The sequence below is a fragment of the Montipora foliosa genome, chromosome 8 (assembly GCF_036669935.1).
Source record: "Montipora foliosa isolate CH-2021 chromosome 8, ASM3666993v2, whole genome shotgun sequence".
NCBI lineage: Eukaryota > Metazoa > Cnidaria > Anthozoa > Scleractinia > Acroporidae > Montipora > Montipora foliosa.
Genome location: NC_090876.1, coordinates 2,381,685 through 2,403,206, shown reverse-complemented (window position 1 = coordinate 2,403,206; position 21,522 = coordinate 2,381,685). Strand labels below are relative to the sequence as shown.

The 21,522-nt window shown below is 40.2% G+C and overlaps 1 protein-coding gene and 1 long non-coding RNA gene across 3 annotated transcripts in view; both read left to right on the top strand.

Moving 5' to 3' along the window:
* Window positions 1-905: 905 nt before the first annotated feature.
* LOC138012928 (uncharacterized) lies at window positions 906-12,902 on the top strand. Its single transcript, XR_011125109.1, has 4 exons — window positions 906-1,177; window positions 3,030-3,103; window positions 7,820-8,235; window positions 10,954-12,902. It is a non-coding gene; the product is annotated as an uncharacterized lncRNA (long non-coding RNA).
* A 3,531-nt stretch (window positions 12,903-16,433) lies between these two features.
* Window positions 16,434-21,522, top strand: part of LOC137968998 (plexin domain-containing protein 1-like) — a 38,768-nt gene continuing 33,679 nt past the window's right edge. For both annotated transcript variants that reach the window (XM_068815507.1, XM_068815506.1), the window contains exons 1-2: window positions 16,434-16,478; window positions 18,688-18,768. In XM_068815507.1, coding sequence (XP_068671608.1) covers window positions 16,457-16,478; window positions 18,688-18,768 — 103 coding nt within the window. In that variant the 5' untranslated portion in view covers window positions 16,434-16,456. The remainder of the gene's footprint in view (window positions 16,479-18,687; window positions 18,769-21,522) is intronic.

Below are 21,522 nucleotides of genomic sequence, written 5' to 3'. Positions count from 1 at the left end.
ACCAAGCTAGAGCACTTGCTAAGTTCTGCTCTCTCCGCCAAAATTTAAACCGCGCAAAAACATCCCTGCATTAGTAAGCACTACCGATAGGAAATCCGAGTATCTGGAGACGCGCAGAACGTATGCGCAATAACAATAGTACTAAGTAGGCACCGTCCTTAATTTCAAGTGCAATCATTATCATGATAATTCTTCTCCCGTTAAGAAGTTGCTTTGTAACTCGCCCCAGTCCTTTTGCGGGAAACGATCATCCATTGGTCATCATGTTGCGAAGAAAACGAGCACTGTGTACCTCGTAATAGGTACACGGAAAATATATTTTAAGGAGTAAAAAAGTTGGATGGTACAAGTTGTAGTATTTACATATAAATGACGTGAAAGTGCATTTCGAGCCCGACACTTGAGTGCAAGGTGATGTAGTAGCGGTCCAATTTGCCGCGGAGTTAAATTTCTTTGCGAGATTGAACAATATGAAATCACTTGACTTGAAGATTATAGCCCGGACAAACAAGTACGTTCAAGTTTTCAGTAATATTCAGTAGCTTTTGCTATATAACAACAATTTTTCCGGTTGATCTAGTTTCGAACGCTTCTCATGGATTGATCTTTCAGTCCCGCGTAGTAAACGTTCATATCCTGCAGGAGGCTGGGCGGAGTTTTTCGAGTGACAAATGCTCATGAAACGTCGCAGTTGTTTTGTTTTCTATGATCTTAAAAACCTGTCCGGTGTTCATGTTCACGCCTCAGGCCTTGAGCACGGGCAGTTTGTCACGATTATATTTATTTCAAATTGTTAGGGTTGTTTTTTATCAAATGACCAAATGAATCGTTCGTGCGTCGATTTATATCTGTCTCGGTTCAATGGCGACTCAATCATGCATTGCACACAATATTCATGCAGATGATTCAGGCATTTCAAAGCTTCAGTGTTTTCCCGTTTAGAACAGACTTTGCCGATGCGACCATAGCAAACAATTGATATTTTTTCAAACAAACTGGAATGGATCTTTTTGTTATGTGACGTAACATAACCGTTGCAGTGTCGTTTCTTTTCGATTACTAATGTTCTCGTCGAGTCTTGTGACGGAAGACACATTTGCTTGGGCGCATCATGTTGTGATATTTGTAGCAGCAAATAGCCTTATTTTGACTCCCACAAGTTGCAGTCAGCCACAAAGTAAGTGTAGCATAAAACCTTTATTCCACTCCACTTTAAATTCTGCTCCCATTCACCTGCGTTACAACAGCGTTTTAAGGCCGTATGGCAAGATGACAGGTTATCGCTTCAAACTTGTTGTCATCACATAGAAGGTTGTGATGGCAACAAGCTGGGTCTACGCTTCATGTCGTGGGCCTGCATAGGAACTTGGGTCTGTTGACTAGAACTGTTTTGTAGCGATCACATTGCCAACATCACTAAGCTCTTGTGAGACCTAAATTAGAATTTGCTTCACAGTTACGGAATCCACATACTAGAAGACACATCAATCGCGCAGAGCCAGTTCAAGGGGCCACCTAATTTATCCTTGAAAATGATCAGGAATTTAATTAACTTACGGAAGTATAGAGTTGTTATCTTCAGGAAATAGAATGCTCCTTGCCGATGTTGCTTTATTCATATAAGGTGGTTAAGAATCAAATTGAGATGGGTTATCAGTTAGGAAGCATGCGTCCGTTAGATTTATTTAAGATGGCTCAAACCAGATTCAACGCTTTTAAGAAACGGTCTTATTAAAAGGATTGGCACTACAACGCTTTATCACGTATTAGTGACGTTATGGTACCAAAGGAAACACCAATTATCTCTGGACAAGATGTGATCATTACCGTGACATAATAAGTCACGGTGGCAACGGGAAGCCCTATAATAAGACCCTTTATTTTATCATTAGTTGCTCATATCTAAAAAACAAATTTGGTGACCCCCACTTTTCATTGCTGCAAAGTGATCAGAAGACAAAGGTGAAACTTTCTGCAAAGGTAAAAAAAGTCTGTACAGCGAATTCAGAGCCACCTTAATCTGTGATTTTTTAAGGAGGCTCTGATTCTGCGGTTCAAATTTTTTTAACCTTTGCAGAAAGTTTCATCATGGCCTTCTGATCACTTTCCAGCAATAAAAGATGAGGGTCACCGACTTTGCTTTAGAGATGAACTTATCACGTCACGAGAACGACCGGATCTTGTTTGGAAATAATCGGTGTTTTATTTGGTACCATAAGACTGCTGTTCCACGCTATACAGTGTGTAGTGCCAATCCTTCTAAAAAGAGTGTCTCCTCGAAGTGTTGAAACTGGTATTAACCACCCTAAATGTAGTTTTATGAACAGAGAATTCGGGAGATAGTATTGTCTCTCTCAGGAAAATAGAAGATCGTCAAATTTAATGCACTTCAAGTCGAAGGTTTTTAAACTTCTGACTCGTTTTTGATTGAATTTAAACTCTTCTGATGGACTTCTTTTGCTTGTACGTTTTGTTTTCACATTTCAGACCAAAAAATAACCTCAAAAAACCCGTAAGCACCATTCCAGGAAGTTATTAGACTACGAGCGGTCCCTCTTTGTTTCCTTTGTCGATCTTGTGAGCGAGCGCGAAACGCGAGCTAACGGAATTTGGGGCTGAGTGGAAGTCTCGATATCCGCTCGCTCACAAGATCAACGAATGAAACAAACAAGGAACTGCTCGCAATCTACTAACTTCCTGGAATGGTGCCTATGCGCTTTTTGAGGTTCATGCCTTTTCAACATTATGCGATTGGCCAATAGGGAGCTTAAGCACGAGCGTTTTTGAGACGCGGACGACAACCGGAAGTGAGCTGTTTTCTCTTTTGACTTGTCTTTACACAACCATGTTTACATTGCTAAGTATCTTTTATCCATTAGAGATGATGAGAATAAAAATCTGGGAGACACCACTGTCCTGGCACGCGGAATGTTCTCTTCCGGTTGCCGTCCGCGTCTCAAAAAGGCGCGTGCTTAAGCTCCCTAATTTGTGTTAACCATTTACGGCATTTTTCCATGTTTCCGCAACAGGTGTTCAGATTTGAGCAGATCGCCATCGTGCAGAATGGGAGATAAGAGGGTGCAGTTCAGTTTCTGTCAGAAATGTAAGTCTTAAGTACAGTTGTGTAATGAGTTTATTACCTTTTATGTATTTCAAGTTTCTCATTTCCGTTGCACAGGCTTGATTTTTCAAGATGGCACTCATTGATGAAACAGTACAGTATAAAGTCTATAACGGCAATAAAGAAAATTTTAGCATCCTACCCCTTGTCTTTTTGCCGGTTTTATCTTCCCCTCTGATCGCTTTTTGGTTCTGGGCCTGTGAGAGTAAGAGGAATACCCTGGATTCCAGAGGTTATTTTCTCGCTATGAAAAGAGCGGCAAAAGAGGGAGTCACGAAGCGGCGAGAAAAACCTCTGGTACAGGCTGTTAACCTTTCTGAACATGCCGCCCCAATCACGTTGCGCTTTCCACTTCCAGAGTCAAGTTTTGACCCTGGAAATTTCATTGGTCGATCGACAAACCGTTTTTATAAGGATTGCCATTGGTTAAGTCGAGGGGGACGATCAAACCGGTTTTTCACTGGTGTAATACAAGAAGACTATGAACGTGACAGTAGCGATCGTGACAAGATAATCACAAATTCATGGCTGGCAGATTGAGGTGAATTTGTCTCTGACGCTGGATGAATGTTTGCTGTTGGGTGGCCTTAAAGGGGCGTAATCGAACAAGCACGCTTAGATTTTGTTTGGGAATTTGGCGAAGGTACCGGTGTGAGCTTCTGACATCTTTACACCTCAATGCCTCGAGTCATATTGAAACTGCTCTACGGACTCCACGTAAAGTTCTTTAAATTTTTTCAGTTCTAATTCCAGGACTTGAACGCAATTTTCTTATTTCTCCAATTCACGTTTGCATTTCTAACAAATAATGGTTGCGTGAAACGCTTCGACACTGGTAGGAGGGCTGCTATACGGAGGTCAACCAGATTTCTGACATGCGGCTCTACGTGCGCCACTACTGGTGCCGGGTCTAGGTTAATTTTCAGACAGAGACATTTTGAGAGATTCCGAAATATCGCTTCTAGATAAAAACTAACAGGAAAAGTATTAATGCGTCCGAAGATCACAAAACACCAAGAAATATAATCCGACAGGGAAGCTCATTCCACAGTATGGTGCAAGAAATCTGATTCTTGGTTTTCACGTGACGTCATCAAAACTAAAAAATAAGGAATTATCAATCCCTTTTCAGATTTTAGTTTAGTTAGTTATTAGAACAGCTGAAGACTTGTCTTTCCACAAATTTTCAGTTTGGTGGGGTTTTTCGTCTTGTGATAAAGCAAGGTTGAATTTCTAAGCTTTTGCGTCACACGATGTTAAAATTGTGGTCGCGAATGCTATCATGTAACTTAAAAAAGTGACTTATCCGCTGAGATTTTGCAATCTGAAGAGTCCTTGTATGAGAATAAGTACTCACATAGATGTTCATGAGCCCTCGGAAGAAGACTACTGGCTTTTTATAGCAAAACTCGATGACATATGTTTTTGTCAGCTTCCGGCCGCCATATTTGTGCCCCTGAGAGGGACACAAACATGGCGTCTCCATACATTTGAGTAAAACATTTCTTCGAATATCTCTGCGTCTTTACACATCCCTAGCCGTCCTTTACCGTCCTTACACATCCCTAACCGTCCTTTAGCATCCTTACACATCCCTAGCTGTCCTTTAGCATCCTTACACATCCCTAACCGTCCTTTAGCATCCTTACACATCCCTAGCTGTCCTTTAGCTTCCTTACACATCCCTAGCCGTCCTTTACCGTCCTTACACATCCCTAGCCGTCCTTTAGCATCCTTACACACCCCTAGCTGTCCTTTAGCATCCTTACACATCCCTATCTGTCCTTTACCGTCCTTACACATCCCTAGCCGTCCTTTAGCATCCTTACACATCCCTAGCCGTCCTTTAGCATCCTTACACATCCCTAGCTGTCCTTTATTTAGACACGGTAAACTCATCAGTCGCAACTATAAAAACCTAATTAATTACCAGAATTATTACAAATTATACAACGACTACAGCTACATTATTCAAAATTGTTCTAAATAATCAATAAATATAACTATAATATTAAATGACAAAATAAAATAAAATAAAAAACCTGCTTTACATGGGTGCCGTGTATAGAATTGTATATTAACTTGATGAAAAGAAACGCTCGCAGCCAGCCCGGGACGCTCTAAGGGAGTCAGCCTGCCTCAATTCGATTGGTAAATTATTCCAAAGAACTGCTCCAGTGTAGCTGAAGCTATTTTTCATATAGTTTGTGTGTGGCTGTGGGATAGCTAGTTTGCCCTCTGTGTCCCTTAAGGAGTAACTGGAGACGCTACTACGGTCAACAAATTTAGAACTAAGGTAATCGGGAGTAAGACCATTAAGCGACTTATAAACCATCACAGCCTTATGGATTGTTCGTTGAGAATCAAGTTTTATCCATCCAAGTTTTTGGATAAGGTTATCAGCGTTGGCATCATAGTTCGAGTAAGTGAGTATACGCGCAGCGCGATTTGAAGTTTTGTAAGTTTACTGGCTAGGGTTTTGCCGCAACATCCCCAGACAGAATCGCAGTAATCAAAGTGAGGCTGTACTAAAGACATGAAGATTGATCGGAGAGTCTCATGTGGAACGAAAGACCTCACTCTCTTCAACGCTCCAATACCAGACGTGATTTTCTTACATAAAGTCTCAACATGAACATTCCAAGATAAAGTCTGATCAATATGAACACCTAGAGATTTCGTAGAGGTAACATGGGTTATAGGTGCACCGTCAATAATAAGTGACGGAGGGTTGTGAAACGTGCTTAGCCTTTGCCTCGATCCGATTAACATAAACTCAGTTTTAGATGCGTTAAGAGTAAGCTTGTTAGCAGTTAGCCATTTTTCAACTCTAGCAAGATCCTCATTTAAAACAGTGTTAATACTTTGGGTGTTATTACTAGAAAAAGTTATGTGTGTGTCGTCAGCATACATTCGAGATTCAGAATTTAATAGACAGTAAGGTAAGTCGTTAATATATATTAGAAAAAGGAGTGGACCCAGAATTGTACCTTGAGGTATACCACAAGTAAGGAAATGGTCCCCAGAGAGAGAACCATTTATAAAACATCGTTGCTTGCGGCAGTCCAAGTATGATCTAAACCAATTGTATGAAGTGCCACTGACACCATATTTCGCAAGTTTAGACAAAAGAATATCGTGATCGACGGTGTCAAAGGCTTTCTTTAAATCCAAGAAAACGACTGCGTTTACATTACCCTGGTCAATGTTGTAAGCCCAGCTATCGGTAGCTTCAAGTAAGGCAGTGACAGTGGAATGAAGAGGTCGAAATCCCGATTGGTGTCTTGAAATGAGTTTGTGTATAGTAAGGTAATTATAGAGTTGATCATAAATAATTCTCTCAAAGACTTTAGCTACAACTGGAATTACTGAAATTGGGCGGTAATTATTTAGATCTGAACGATTACCCTGTTTGAACAAGGGGATGACTTTCGAAAGTTTCCATTCATCAGGGAAAATTCCAGAAACAATAGAATGATTAAAGATAGTACAGAGTGATTCGGCTATTAAGTCAGCACATTCGCGCAAGAGTTTTGCAGATATTCTGTCCAAACCAGTAGATTTTGACTCACATAATCTGGATAAAAGAAGAAGAACCTTAGAGACGCTGGTCGGTTTTAGTTCGAATGTGTAGTGACCAGTCTCAGCTAAATAATCCAAATGAGAAGAATTGTCTTCATTGGCGTGAATATCATTTGCTAACTTAGGCCCAATGGAAGAAAAATGATCATTAAAGGCGTTAGACAACTCATGAGAATAGCCGTCCTTGAGCGTCCTTGCACATCCCTTGCCGCCCTTTAGCATCCTTACACATCCCTAGCCGTCCTTTAGCGTCCTTACACATCCCTAGCCGTCCTTTAGCATCCTTACACATCCCTAGCCTTCCTTTAGCATCCTTACACATCCCTAGCGTCCTTTAGCGTCCTTACACATCCCTAGCCGTCCTTTAGCGTCCTTACACATCCCTAGACGTCCTTTAGCGTCCTTGCACATCCCTTGCCGCCCTTTAGCATCCTTACACATCCCTAGCCGTCCTTTAGCGTCCTTACACATCCCTAGACGTCCTTTAGCGTCCTTACACATCCGTTGCCGTCCTTTAGTCCCGGGGGGGGGGGGGGGGGAGGGAAACCCATATGGAACAGACGGGGATGCTCATCGGAAATTTTGAATTTAACCCCTTAAGGAGACCATCTGGGCGTGGCTCAAGCTTCTTGTGACCCCTAAAGGAGACTAATCTGGGCGTGGCTTAAGCACATTTTGACCCCTAAAAACAAGTTAAAAAGAAAATTTGACTTCTATTTCTCTTCGCTTAATTGTGTGTTTCTTCGCGGAACCCTAAACGAGACCTTGGCGGCTTAAAATATTGGCGCTTTGCCCGGAACACCCTAAGCGAGACCAAACTCCAAAATTTACACCCCTAAGCGAGACGACGGGCATCCCCGTCTGTTTCATATGGGAGTCTTCCCCCCCCCCCCCCCCGGGCCTTTAATGTCCTTACTCATCCTTAGTTAGATTTTGTCTGCTTTTCTTCAGATTCCAAACACTATTTCCATGACGTGTTATTTGTTGACGTGACCGGTGGGAATGTCCATTGTTTAACTATTAGAAGAGTTTTCCCATAAAACAAAAGGAATACTGTCACGTCCTACCGTCATACCGTTATGTTAGAAAAACTCTTTTATGTTACGTGAATTTCAGATATCGGACGAGAGGTGTGTTGCAGGCAGACCAACAACGACAGCATTTACCCAAACCAGAAAAACAGAATTTACCAATACCAAAACCAGAAACAACATTGAAAGCAGCAGTACTGCGACACCAACAACAGCATTACCGGGCATACCAACAACGACAGCATTTACCCAAACCAGAAAAACAGAATTTACCAATACCAAAACCAGAAACAACATTGAAAGCAGCAGTACTACGACAGCAACAGCAGCATTAGCGGGCACAATAGCAGCCGTAAAACGCCAGCAATCCGAGGACAAGGCATTGGGGCTGGGGCTATTGTTGCCATCTTTATTGTGCTAGTGTTGGTGATCAGTGCTGTTGCATGGTGTTTCTATGCCTATCGCCACCCTACCTCCAAATCTGGACTTTTTCTCATTGACGTAAGTGAAATAAGTTAGGGTCACCGTCGTAGACTGGTATGGACGTAAGGATGTAATATTCAAAAGTCTTTAATGTAATTGAATTAGATGTTGGTGCGAAAATTGAGTCGGTCTTGTATTTATCAATCATTATTTGATCAATGAGAATGTTAAGCTGTTGTGGCAAACAGCCAAATATTTTGTTCTAGCTGGTTTACGGTCACTAACTTTCTAACATGACCCACTTCTAGGAAAGTGACTTGCTGGTTCGCTCTGGGCTCCTGGAACTTGTGAATTGAAAATCCTTTTTTACTTGCCAGGTGTATATTCAAAGGGCAGAAAGCTCCAGGGGAGCAATTGCAGAATACCCCGTTGAAATCGAGGCGGGGGGGGGGGGGGGGGGGGGAAGGCCTCGCGTCTACGCGTCAAGTTTCTTCGGTGGCTGGATCATTGAACGAGGCAATTTGTTATGTGCTGGCTACGCGTCTACGCGTGGCTATACGCGTCAAACTTAAGGTTAAGGGTACCGGTGTTCGTAGTGTTTTGTCATGGAGGCTGTATCATTGAACGAGGCAATTTCTTATGTGTTGGCTACGCGTCTACGCGGGGCTACGCGTCAAACTTAATTCTGAGGGTAGCGGTGTTAAGTCGTGGAATCTTGATCATAGAACGAGGGAGTTTGTTATGTCGCTAGTGCCTTAAGAACGAGGTAGATATATAACAGAGTGGCTCGGCGGCTCGCCGGTTCGGCAGTGGTTTTAGTTCCTTTAAATCGAGGTAGATATATAAGAGTGGCTCGGCGGCTCGGCAGTAGTTTTAGTGCCTTAAGAACGTGATAAATATATAAGACCTAATCACTGAAACAAGCGCTCATGCTTAATCAGCAAACGAGTGCTATAATCTTCAGACGATCTCATAAAAAGTGTAGTTGACCAAACCGCAAAGTGAAAGCTAATATTTTAAACGAGTGCTTCGACCTAATCACTGAAACAAGCGCTTAGGCTTAATCAGTAAACTAGTGCTATATTCTTCTGACGATCTCATAAAAAGTGTATTTAACCAAACCGTAAATTGAAAGCTAAAATTTTAAAGAGTGCTTCAATCTAATCAATAAAACAAGCGCTTAGGCTTAATCAGTAAACGAGTGCTATATTCTTCAAACGATTTCATAAAAAGTGTGGTTAACCAAATCGCAAACTGAAAGCTAAAATGTTAAAAGAGTGCTACGACTTAATCACTGAAACAAGCGCTTAGGCTTAATCAGTAAACAAGTGCTATATTCTTCAGACGATCTCATAAAAAGTGTAGTTAACCAAACCGTAAATTGAAAGCTAAAACTTATTTTACAGAGTGCTTCCACCTAATCACTGAAACAAGCGCTTAGGCTTAATCAGTAAACGAGCTAGTGCTATATTCTTCAGACGATCTCATAAAAAGTGTAGTTGACCAAACCGTAAATTGAAAGCTAAAATTTTAAAGAGTGCTTCGATCTAATCACTGAAACAAGCGCTTAGGCTTAATCAGTAAACGCAGGCTATATTCTTCAAACGATGTCGTAAAAAGTGTAATTAACCGAACCGTAAAATGAGAGCTAAGACTGCTTAGGCCGTAAGTGACTAGCCACGGACTCCCGGGGGGGACTCCCATATGAAACAGACGGGGATGCTCGTCGTCTCGCTTAGGGGGTGTAAATTTTGGATTTTGGTCTCGCTTAGGGTGTTCCGGGCAAAGCGCCAATATTTTATGCCACCAAGGTCTCGTTTAGGGTTCCGCGAAGTAACGCAGAATTACGCGAAGAGAAACAGAAGTCAAATTTCCTTTTACATTTTCTTTTTAGATAAAAGCATTCGATGATTATGCCTTTTTATCATTAAAACTCATTGCGTGTCGTATTTTTGTGTTTTTAAACGGTCTCTATTAGGGGTCAAAATTTGCTTAAGCCACGCCTAGATTGGTCTCCTTTAGGGGTTAAATTCAAAATTTCCGACGAGCATCCCCGTCTGTTTCATATGGGAGTCCCACCCCCGGGCACGGACTCATTCTTCTCGACTGGCGAGCCGTTGAGCCGCATACACTCATTCTTCTTGACTGGCGGGCCGCCGAGTCGTTCTATCTAATATGTAACCGTAAGTGGCTCTGTATTCTGTAGTTTAGTCTGATTTACCGAAACGAAATGTAAGGCTATGGGATAAATCAAAATTATGGCATAGAACAACATGACTTTGGCACATTCCTCTCTGTGGCCGGAGGAACTATACTCGTCCATATTCGTTACCAAATTTCGCTTTCTAGTTTTCTTCAGTTGACACATTCCGTGATCACCAATTTAAATGAGTAGCTACGCGTAGCCACGCGCAGCCACGCGTAGCCACGCGCAGCCACGCGTAGCCACTCTCCGTAGCCGGCTACGCGTGTTACCAGATTTCGCTTTCTAGTTTTCTTCAGTTGACATATTCCGTAATCGCCAATTTAAATTAGTAGCTACGCGTAGCCACGCGTAGCCACTCCCCGTAGCCGGCCTCGCGTAGCCGCGTAGCCGGCTACGCGTAAATAAGAAAAAGTCCCGGGGTATTCTGCAATTTAGCCGCTCCAGGGAAAAACATTTTACATTAAATAGCTAGTTTTTGCCAATGATCGTTTTAGAGCTGATCTCCTTCATCCATTTCCGGTTATTGTCAGTTGTCATCAAAAACAGGAGGGGCAATGACTAAATGGAAAAATGATAACCTGTCATTTCAGATTTCTCGACGTCCAAGAGAATTGTTGAAACGTAGTTCTGTTGGCGTTGGAAAAGCTGGTGATGTAGCACCGTCCGAAGGAATTCAGTTGTATCTCGCGCTTACTTCTTTCTGTTCTTTTACGAACAGTTTATAGTTTTCTGTACTCCATTGAGTGCCCCAAGACTTTAACATCTTGAATAATTATTTGGGCCAACCACAACAGACGAAGACAGTCATGTGTGCCAGTATATTGCAAACCAGACATAGGCAGGCAGTGCTACTGTAGGTGCGAGAAAGCACTTTCGAGCAAGCAAGTCTCACTTATTATTTTTCAGCATGTAGAAATCAAAATATCGGTAATGAAACGGCTCTATGATGGCACCATCTTCTCAGCCAATCTGCAGCAAGATCAATTCCAAAAGCTGATGTTATCTTCACGTACTTGTTTCTCCGATTAAGTGCCAACAACACAAATTTTCTTCAAGCTCTGATTGATGCAGCTGACGGCCATTGAATGATGTGATCGGCCCGACAACTTATTATATTCAAGTTGAATATCAGTCTGTACTGCCAAAATTTCCCCCTTTTTTCCATATTGTGATGAGAAGATCAAAGTTTTAGGACTACTGTAATTTTGTTGGTATAGAAACTGTACTTTTGTAGGATGCCTTGAAATAGAATAATTTCGTATTTTTCACCAGAAAAAATGAAATCATAATTTTTAACAAGAGTCATATAATCTTGTACGACGTTTTATATCTAGGGTTGGACAGAGCCTTAAGGTACATAATATTCAAGGGGTTTTTTTGCTTCGTTTGATATGTACTGTTTTATGAAATGTGGATTTTTTAAGATGGATTTCCACATTTTTTTCGTTGAAGAAAAATGTAAGTTTGGTATGAAAAACTTATAATATTTTTCAGGATGTATTGAAAAATGAAGACCATTTTTTTGGTGTGTAGGACATCTTACTTTTTCACCAAATATTTCGGAAATTTTGCTTGAAAGTTGCATGAAAAAGGAAATTACCATGCAGAAATTGTACCAAGCAATATTGGTTCTGTTCAGAAGGCAACATCATAAAATTACTTGCTGTAGAGCGCAGAGGTTTCAATCGAGTGTCGTAAAACTAAAACGAAAGTAATTACTTTGGCCAATCAAAAAGGATGGAGACAATCCGGTAAACCAATCAAAACTGGGAGTAATAACGCCTGGCCTACACAAAGCGTGGGAAAATGTGCACGCGCGAGCCACGATGAGTTTTGGTTTCACTTCTGATTGGTTTAAAAAGTGGCGCGAGAAATTTGAACCAATCACTGAGTGAAGTAATCATGACCCAAAGCAATTCGCAAATTACTTCGACACTCAATTGAAAGCCGTTCTAAAATGTGACCAATTTTCCCATTTCTTAGCCCCTTTTGAAGACCGTGGCAGTAATGATAATGAACAGTTTATTTTAGTGTCAAGTCTTCTAGCGCTGAAGCACTAATTGGGGATACGGAACGTAGAAATCAAATCAAATCAGGCATTGATTTTTGAGGTTTAACCTTTGCTTTGCGGTTTGAAAAAACCTGATGAGTACAACACAGTCAGGATGATAAATGTATTTGGAAAATAGCATACCATTGCTCCACCCCTGTATTACCGTTATGCCCCAACTAAAATTTTGCAATAAATTGTTTAGAGTGTATGAAACGAGAGAACTTGTTACCTTTTTTTTGTTTAGAGAACCTTTCAAAGAGACACTCTTTAAAAACGTGATAAGAAGTCATAGTTTTTATCACTTTCTGACTTACGGACGTGACGATAACGTCGAAACGTCATGCATTTTTTTCAGGTGTTATCGTCTCGCAACTTTTTAAAAACAAATAATTACAAGGTAAAAGTTATCAGAATAAATAAAGAGCTAATCCAGCTGAGTAACAGAAGTGAATCTATAAACTTAAAAGTTGTTTGCAATAAAGGGAGTGTATACGAGAAATGATATCTCGTGTATGTTGAATTTCCAAGCTTGCATACGGTTTGTAGGTTCCTCAGTTTTTTTCAGAAACACATGACCTATGGGCTCCTGGTTTTTTTCATTGTCAAAAATTGTATGTAACGTTTTGTAACTTGTCAGTAAAATCACGATATCTAGAGGGCAAACAGCAATAGACTAAAGAAAGGCGACAGCTAACAGAAGATTTTGTCCGTGATTCCATCCTTTCCCCTTTTTTTGCCAAGAATAAGAAAGAGCGCGGTCTTGGGAGGACTTGTAATTTCAACATGGCCTCTCCAACTGAAGCCAGACGACAACTCGAGCATTCGACAGTACGCGCGTTCTGGTCATAAACACAAGCAACATGCGCAAGCTTATTAACTTGACCTTAATTAGAATCATTTGTCTTCTGTGTCTTAACAAATTGCCAAACGTTTATGAGTGGGTTCAGTTTGTATTGGTTCACTTCTCTGCTTTGAGGGTTTTTCTCCGGGTTCTCCGGCTTTTCCCCCCTCAGCAAAAAGCACCATACAGCTGATTCCAGCTGGCTGTAAGCTGTGCTCCAAGGTCACATATGGAACGTAGTGCGGCTGCCAGAGGAGCCATTGTATGCTGTCGGTTCGACCTTGTTGAAACGCGTCGTTGCTGTACTTTGCGACGGCGATTAGCCGCGACGATTATTATTATTATTAAAATTATTATTATTATTATTATTATTATTGTTATTATTACTAGTGGATGTACATAGAAATTTTCCTTTTTTTTAGTCTATAAACAGTTGTTTACATTTCCTTTGTTGAAAACCACCAGACTACCAAGAAGTCATTTTTTTTTTAACTATAGTAGTGCTGAATTTGTATTGAATTTTTAATTTGAGAAGGGTTTAATAAAATTATTTCTTCTTCTTCTTCTTCTTCTTCTTATTATTATTATTAATTATTACTATTATTATTATTATTATTATTATTATTACAACAGGCTCACGTTTCCAGTGAAAGGTGGACAACATAGTACAATTTATGAGGCATATATAACATCTAATATGATTTGATATTCATTCCACCGCTGGACAAATACTTGTTTTCGCAGGCGTCTCGGCTTTCAAACAACTTCAACGGGACTGAGGGGGACTGGGTCGGCCATGGAGGAGTGAAGACGTGTTTCACCCTGCTCCCGTGAATTTGACGCTCATAAGTTAGCTCTCTTTCTGTTTTTTATGGCCGAGAAGAGTACGACAACTCTTAAACGAACAAGAATAAGCACGAGTTCTAGCTCAGACAGTGAAACGCGTTCACCAGACGGTGAAAGTGTACGCGGATTTACCTAAAGAAATACGAGAAAGAAGACAAAAATTATGGCTAAAAATGAAAAAAGCGAGAGCAAAGTAGCTTTTTTTGATAAGCGAGAACCAGATAAGCTTTATATTGACGGTGTGTTGAGTATTTAAATGAGCTTGCTATATGTTTTTTTTTGATAGCGGGTGTGGTTTGTAAACTTTGCATATTGTTGAGAATCAACGGTGGTCCTTATATCCCAAGGGTGGCATATGGATATAGAATATCTGCTGCTCTTCTTAATGCGTATGGATGCATGTGTTTGTTCATTGTTCACATGTGTGTTGTTTTTGTGTTTATCAAGTAGTTTTTGTTCTGTGTTAGGCGCTACGTGTTACTTACTTATTATACATGTTTCAACCAGCTTGGAGAAGAATTACTTCATGTTTCACTTTCACAAAAGATAACGTTGATTTTAAATTACTCTCTTTAAATGTTCGAGGGATTCGTTCATCCATAAAGAGGAAAGCTTTGTTTATGTGGTTGACTCGGCAAAAGGCGGACATTATTTTTCTCCAGGAAACGTATAGCACGAAAGAGGTGGAAGATATCTGGAATACTCAATACAAGGGTAAGAGTTTCTATTCACATGGAACTAACCACAGTTGCGGGGTAATGATTTTAATAAAAGACGATCTGGAATTTGAGTATAAATCGTCCGTTTTGGACACTAACGGTCGTTACATTTTGATTGACGCCACTGTGCAGGGATCCGACTTTTTATTGGTCAATATTTATGCACCAAATAAGGTTCAAGAGCAATGCGAATTTTTCAGCGGTTTAGAAAAAATGGTAGAGGAATTAAATACAAGCGCTGAGCAAAAAATTGTAGTAGGTGGGGATTTTAATGTTGCTATCGATCCTGATTTGGACTGTTCTGGGGGTAATCCCACAAAAAAAAAATTCTGTCAAACACATTCAAAACATATGTTTAAATTTCGATTTAGTAGATATTTGGCGTGTGAGGAATCCGGTATGTAAACGCTTCAGCTGGAGACAAAAAAATCCTTTTCTTCAACGTATTAATAATAAATCAGTCTTCAATCAAAGCTTGGTTAGTAAAGGAATAATCAAAATAGGCGATTTAGTAACAGAGAAAAACCAATTTATTTCGCAATGTAATCAAAGCCGGGTGAATCTTTCTCCAAAAGATATTTTTGATTTGATGTCCTTAGTTGATGCAATCCCTGCACCGTGGCGACAGTCGCTGAAAATAAATGGATACTTGAACAAGAGTCCTTTTGTTATTCAGGACCAAATTCAACTTGTGCTCAATAACCAGGAGGTCTCGATCACTGAGGCGACCTTTAAGAAGGTTTATAGGGAGTTGGTCTCTGGTTTTGTTACTCCACCGACAGCTCATTCAAAGTTTAATGAAAGCTTTAATGGTGTTTGTTTGGACTGGAACGAAATTCATAGTTTGCCCTTTCTAGTCGCTTTAGACACAAAGTCACGAGAATTTCAATATAAAATTCTAAATAGGTATTTAGTGACAAATACGTTTTTGAAAAAAATTGGCAAAATAGACTCCTCATTGTGCACCTTTTGTGGTATGTTGGACGAATCCCTGGAACATCTTTTTGTGACTTGCCATTTTACTACATTGCTGTGGAAAGAACTCATAGCTTGGTGTAGTGGAAGACAAATTAAAGTTGAATCACTATCTGCTGCAAATATAATTTTTGGTGACTGGCAAAGGAAAGATTGCTTCCTCTTATTAAATCATATTATCCTCATCGCAAAACAGTACATTTATTATTGTAGGTCCAACAATTTGAAACCACTTTTCTACGTTCTGTTGCAAAGAATTAAGTTTGTCTACCAATTAGAGAGCAAAATTGCTAAATGGAACAATAATTGGCAAGCTCACTCTATCAAATGGAGTAAGAGTGGTTTTGAAGATGTTGAAGATTGAAACGTGCTTTTATATCTTTTTCGATATTCTAACACAGCGCTATTGTGGGTGTGGGTGTGTGTGTATGTGTGTGTGTTTCTGCATCATGTAGGGGGAACTTTTGGGGGGTGGGGGGTGGGGGGTGGTTGTTAGCATCCACTTGTTAGCTCAAATCTGTATATACATATATTTTTTTGTGATTGCTGTAATTTCTTCGTTTTTGTAAGTGCTGTAACTCCAATATGGAAATGTTAAAAAACAATAATAAAATACAAAAAAAAAAAACTTCAACGCGACAGGAACTTTCCAATGGGAAATGTACTTTCTGGTGCTTCGCGGTAAGCGTTATTTTTGAAACAAGTTTGGAATGATTTCCGTACAGGTCCCTACTTCATTATGCATGCAGAATAAATTAATTATTCATTCGCGCTATTGTTTTGTAGAACAATACGCATACCCAAGAAAACTGAATATATACATGGGTAATTTGTACTTACGGGATGAATAAAAACGGATCTCATTTTTTCTCTCCCTCCCTCTCTCTCTTCTTTCCCTTCATCGCCCACACCGTTATTCGTTTTTGTCTCAGCTTTCCTCTTTCTATCCCTTCGTCTTGTTTTTATTTCCAGACCTCGCTCGGCTTTTTCTACCATTTTATCCCATGATATGTCACTCGCGGCTTGCCTTGAACTCCGACCCACTGTAAACCTCTGGATTACTTGTCCCTGTTCTTTACCACTGAGCTAACGTGTCAAGTTGCTAATTCACACCTTGAAAATGATATTTATTTTGAATTCTGGCTGACTATTTACATAACAATAATACGTAATTATATACACGTGCCGCGCCGAGCACCTACAATCGAACTGACACTTGTAGGTTACCGTTAAGAGATCCCTGTTTTACTACTCTTGAAACAACCCATCCCTTTAATAATGCTAACCGTAACCCTAATTACGACTAAAGGCACTGTTTAGGCTTAAGGTTAGTCCCTGTGATAGTCTCAGGTTTTCCAGTATTGTTGTGAACTGTGACCTGCTTTTCCTTCATGCCCCGTGCGTGCGGCACACTTATAAGTTCACTGCGTGGAAGAGTATACCACGCTTAAAGTCTGATTGGTGCATCTTTCATGGGAAACTTTCATGCACGAGTTCATTGCAATTAAAATCGTTTCATATTTCCCTTCTTTTGAAGCAAACTTGTGTCTTCGTAATAATCAAGATGGCTACCGAAGTAAAAGGGTCACAGCAATGGAAGATTTAATCATTTGGAAATTGTCCCTGCTTTATAGCCTTTCCAGAGTTGTGCATAGAGTGGTGCAAAGAAAACAATTTACTTTCGTCTTCCGTGTCCAAAACTTGTGTGAAAACGCAGTCAGTTGGCAAAGACAAAGTGCTGCATCGGGAGATGGATCTGTTTCGCGATGCTCAAGAAAAAACTGCAATGGATAGCCTTCAATCCGCCAGAACATATATTAATTTTCTGACCGTAAACCTTCCTTGAAAAAATATTAGCCCTAGCTACCTGTGACTGGAAAGTTTACAACTGCCTACAAGACAAGGGCTAACATCATCTCACCGCAGTTAACCATCGCCTAAACTTCGTCGACCCAGACAAACGAGCCCACAGCAGGGCATTGAAAAGACATGATGGGGAGTGAAACGAAGTATACCTCATAGGGGAACATCCATGGATCTCTACCAAAGCTATTTACTTGGAAGTATCATTGAGCATATTGCCGATCTCTACGAAGAGCGATAAATCGCAAAATCCCTCTAAATGCACCGTTCGTGATCCTAAATACAGGAAAGGAAGAAAATATACACTTTGCAGTGTCTCGGCGAATTTTTAAGCAGACAGGAAGAACAATTTCACGATAAAAAGAGCAGGTAGCCATTAAATTTCTTATGACAGTACTTTTATTTGGTTTGTTTGTTATGTTTGCGAATCTGAACCCTATTACAACGATTGCTTGAAACTCCACTTGTTGCGCTTATTCTAAAACTGAAAAATGGGTAAAATTGCCGAAATTGCAGGAAAAACTGTTCGATTTTCCGTAGTTCAGACAGAAGTTCGACCGACTTTTTTTAAGTCCATATAGACTTAGAAAAAAAACTTCTAAAAGAAAGAACAAAGCGCCACAGTCCCAAAGGACGTCTATTGTTATCGCTATTGTTTTCTTGAAACAAAGGAGTGTATGCATAATGAAGTAGGGACCTGTGCGGAAATCTTGCCTCAAGTTTTCCTCTTTTGTTACCCCCAAAACTTCTCATTTGCCAGAAACTTCAATTCAATGATACCTTTGAAATGACGGCAAGAACAAGAGCATTTCATGTTTGAAGCCAACTACGATATGCATGCAGCTATTTGGACGCAAATTTATTCATGGTATTTGCGATTGGTGGAGTAATGTTCTCTTTGTTTTTATGTTGCTAAGCACCAGTGGCTCTAATGAGGAGATAAATTTATTTATAAAGAATAACAAGTTGTATTAAACGGGCGAACAAGCAAGGGCTCAGTTATTGCATGCCTTTTCTTTCTTTATAGGCTTGGATAAGAAAATGAAGATCCATGTTGTGGTGCTATTTTTTGGAGCTATTTCCTTTTGTTTTTGTCTGGATTGCGAAGGTGAGCTAGTTTAACTCATGAAATTTATTTTAGCAATCAAGTTTGTTCCAAGTGATCAAACTTTATCTTTGATCGCCATGGTGGTAACAAAGTCTTACAGCAGGTTTTATAGGGGTGGGTTTTTTCGTGACTTATATATTGAAGAAATGTGGAACATCTTCTCATTTCGGAAAGTTCAGAAGGCAGGTGGACGAACTAAAGATCTTTAATATTGAGATGATTGTATTTTCCTTTTCTACCGCCAACTTGGTGGCGGCTATTACGTAACATGAAAACCACTTATATGTTATATAAATAAATGAAGTTAATGCTTAGTTTGAACTTAATGTGTCACTTAAATCTTAATTATGACACAACTGTAAAATACTGGCCCATCATATTATATCAGCCTTCTCAAAACCGGCCGGTTGACAGCTCAGAAAGCTTGACCGGCTCAGAAAGCTTGACCGTCTCCTTCCAGTCAGAAAAATTAAAATAGGGACTTTAAGATCTGCGACGCGACGGTAACGAAAACGTCATTTAAAATTGCCAGTTCAGGTTTATTAATCTTTTTCGTCGTTATGTCGGCTTGTCTAACTTATAAAACTAGTGTAACTCCCCAGGAACTGAATTAGGAGGTGCGGTATTGAATCTACGACAGAAAATTCAAATTCGCTGCCTTTTGTTCACGTTCTCCGTAAAACTTGAGAATTGGTCATTTCACGTCGTAGATTTGCCGAAAACGTGAAAGAAATGTACAAAAATGAAAAATACACGTGCACAGCGTGCAAAGCTATTGTTTTTGCTCATTAAATGTGCAAAATTTGTGACGTTTTCGTTGCCGTCGCATCATAGATCTTAAACTCCCTAATAAATGTTGGACACAACACATTTTTAGCTCAAACGTAAGGTCACTTGAGATATTATAAAAGCTTGAAAAAAGCTTGTTTGACCTTCAAATTTGCGTGTGCACTATTTTTTTGCATCGAGCACATAAATATGTTCTAACATTCCAGTATTTCTTATCAGACTCCGGATCCATGCAAGTGTCAATCATGCATGTCCAACACTCACTAAGTGAAACAACCGGAATACACGAAAATGCATCTCATTAGATAAAATATCGTTGTACAGCTGTCCCCACGAATCGAACGATTCGTACGATTCGTGAATCGCTTTTTTAACCCGTCTCCATTCGCCTATTGCATGTTATGGTGGCAGTATGTCGCTTTTTTTTTGCGGCAACTACTCAAAGACACGATCTGTCAACCCGAAAAATGCATCTCATTAGATAAAACCGTTGCACAGCTGTCCCCACAAATTGAACGATCCGTACAATTCATGAAACACTCTTACGACCCGTCTCCATTTGAGTATTGCATGTTATCGTGACAGTATGTCGCTGATTTTTATGCGGAAACTACCCAAAGACACGATCTGTCCAACAGAAAAATTCATCTCATTAGATAATACCGTCGCACAGCTGTCCCCACGAATCGATCAATCCGTACGATTCGTGAAACGCTTTTACGACCCGTGTCGATTCGACTATTGCATGTTGTTGCTAATTTATATGCCTGCCAATTTGTGTATGCATCACGGTCCAATTTGTGAATGAGCTGTTGTCCATAAACATGAACACACTGAAGCGCATACCAAAACAAACGAGACAATGTGTGTATGCCTCGTTCTAAAACCCATGCCGTCAAAGGTTTACAGGAACGCAAGGAAAGTGTGTACGCCTCGTTCTAAAAGCCTGTGCCGACAAGCGAAAGTGTGTATACCTCGGAGCCTGTGCCGACAAACAAACAAGGGAAAGTGTGTATACTTCGTTCTAAGAACCCGTGCCGTCAAGCGAAAGTGTGTTTACCTCCTGAAGAGCCTGCGCTGACAAACAAACATGGGAAAGTGTGTATGCTTCGTTGTAAGAACCCGTGCCGTCAAGCGAAAGTGTGTATACCTCAGAGCCTGCACTGTCAAATAAACAAGGGAGAGTGTGTTTGCCTCGTTCTAAAAGCGTGTGCCGATGAACAAACAGGGGAAGTGTGTATAACACATTGTAAAAGCTTTCTAAGAGTTGGTGCCAGAAAGAAATGACTTATGTGTATCTAAAATACATTCCCTAATTGCAAGTTACTTTTCAAATCATGATCCATTATGATACCACAATTGCGGCACAAATATTCATTAAGGGAAATGGGCCCACACAACTTAAGTTATTACGGTGTTCATCTGAGATGCAAGGGGAAAACTATTAAACATGTCAAGACTTCGTCTTTTTCTTATTTTCAGCAAAAAGCGTTGGAAAGATTATAACAACAGGAAAGAAACCAACGAAGCGACCACTGTAAAAAACAGCGTATACAGTGATGCCTTATTACATAAAAATTACAAAAATAATTGCTTTAATAGTAAAGAAAATTTCATCGTTCTGAAATACAATATCTTATATAACAGTTCCTCAGTAAAAAGCATTAACTAACATACCAACCCCTCATCCTCGGAGACCCAGGGGCAGATCGCGGAGGCAAGGGGAAGTCTAAAACGGCAAAAGAAAATGGCGAAGAAGAAAATCTCGCTCTACTATGCTTTTCTTCGTCGCCATTTTCTTTTGCTGTTTTAGACTTCCCCTTGCCTCCTCGATCTGCCCCTGGGTCTCCGAGGATGATCAACCCCTCAACAACTACTACAAAAGAACTACCTTATTCGTTCTCCCTATCGTTCCCGGCTTCCAAATCATTAACCACTTTAATTTGCTCTGCAAAAGTGCAACTG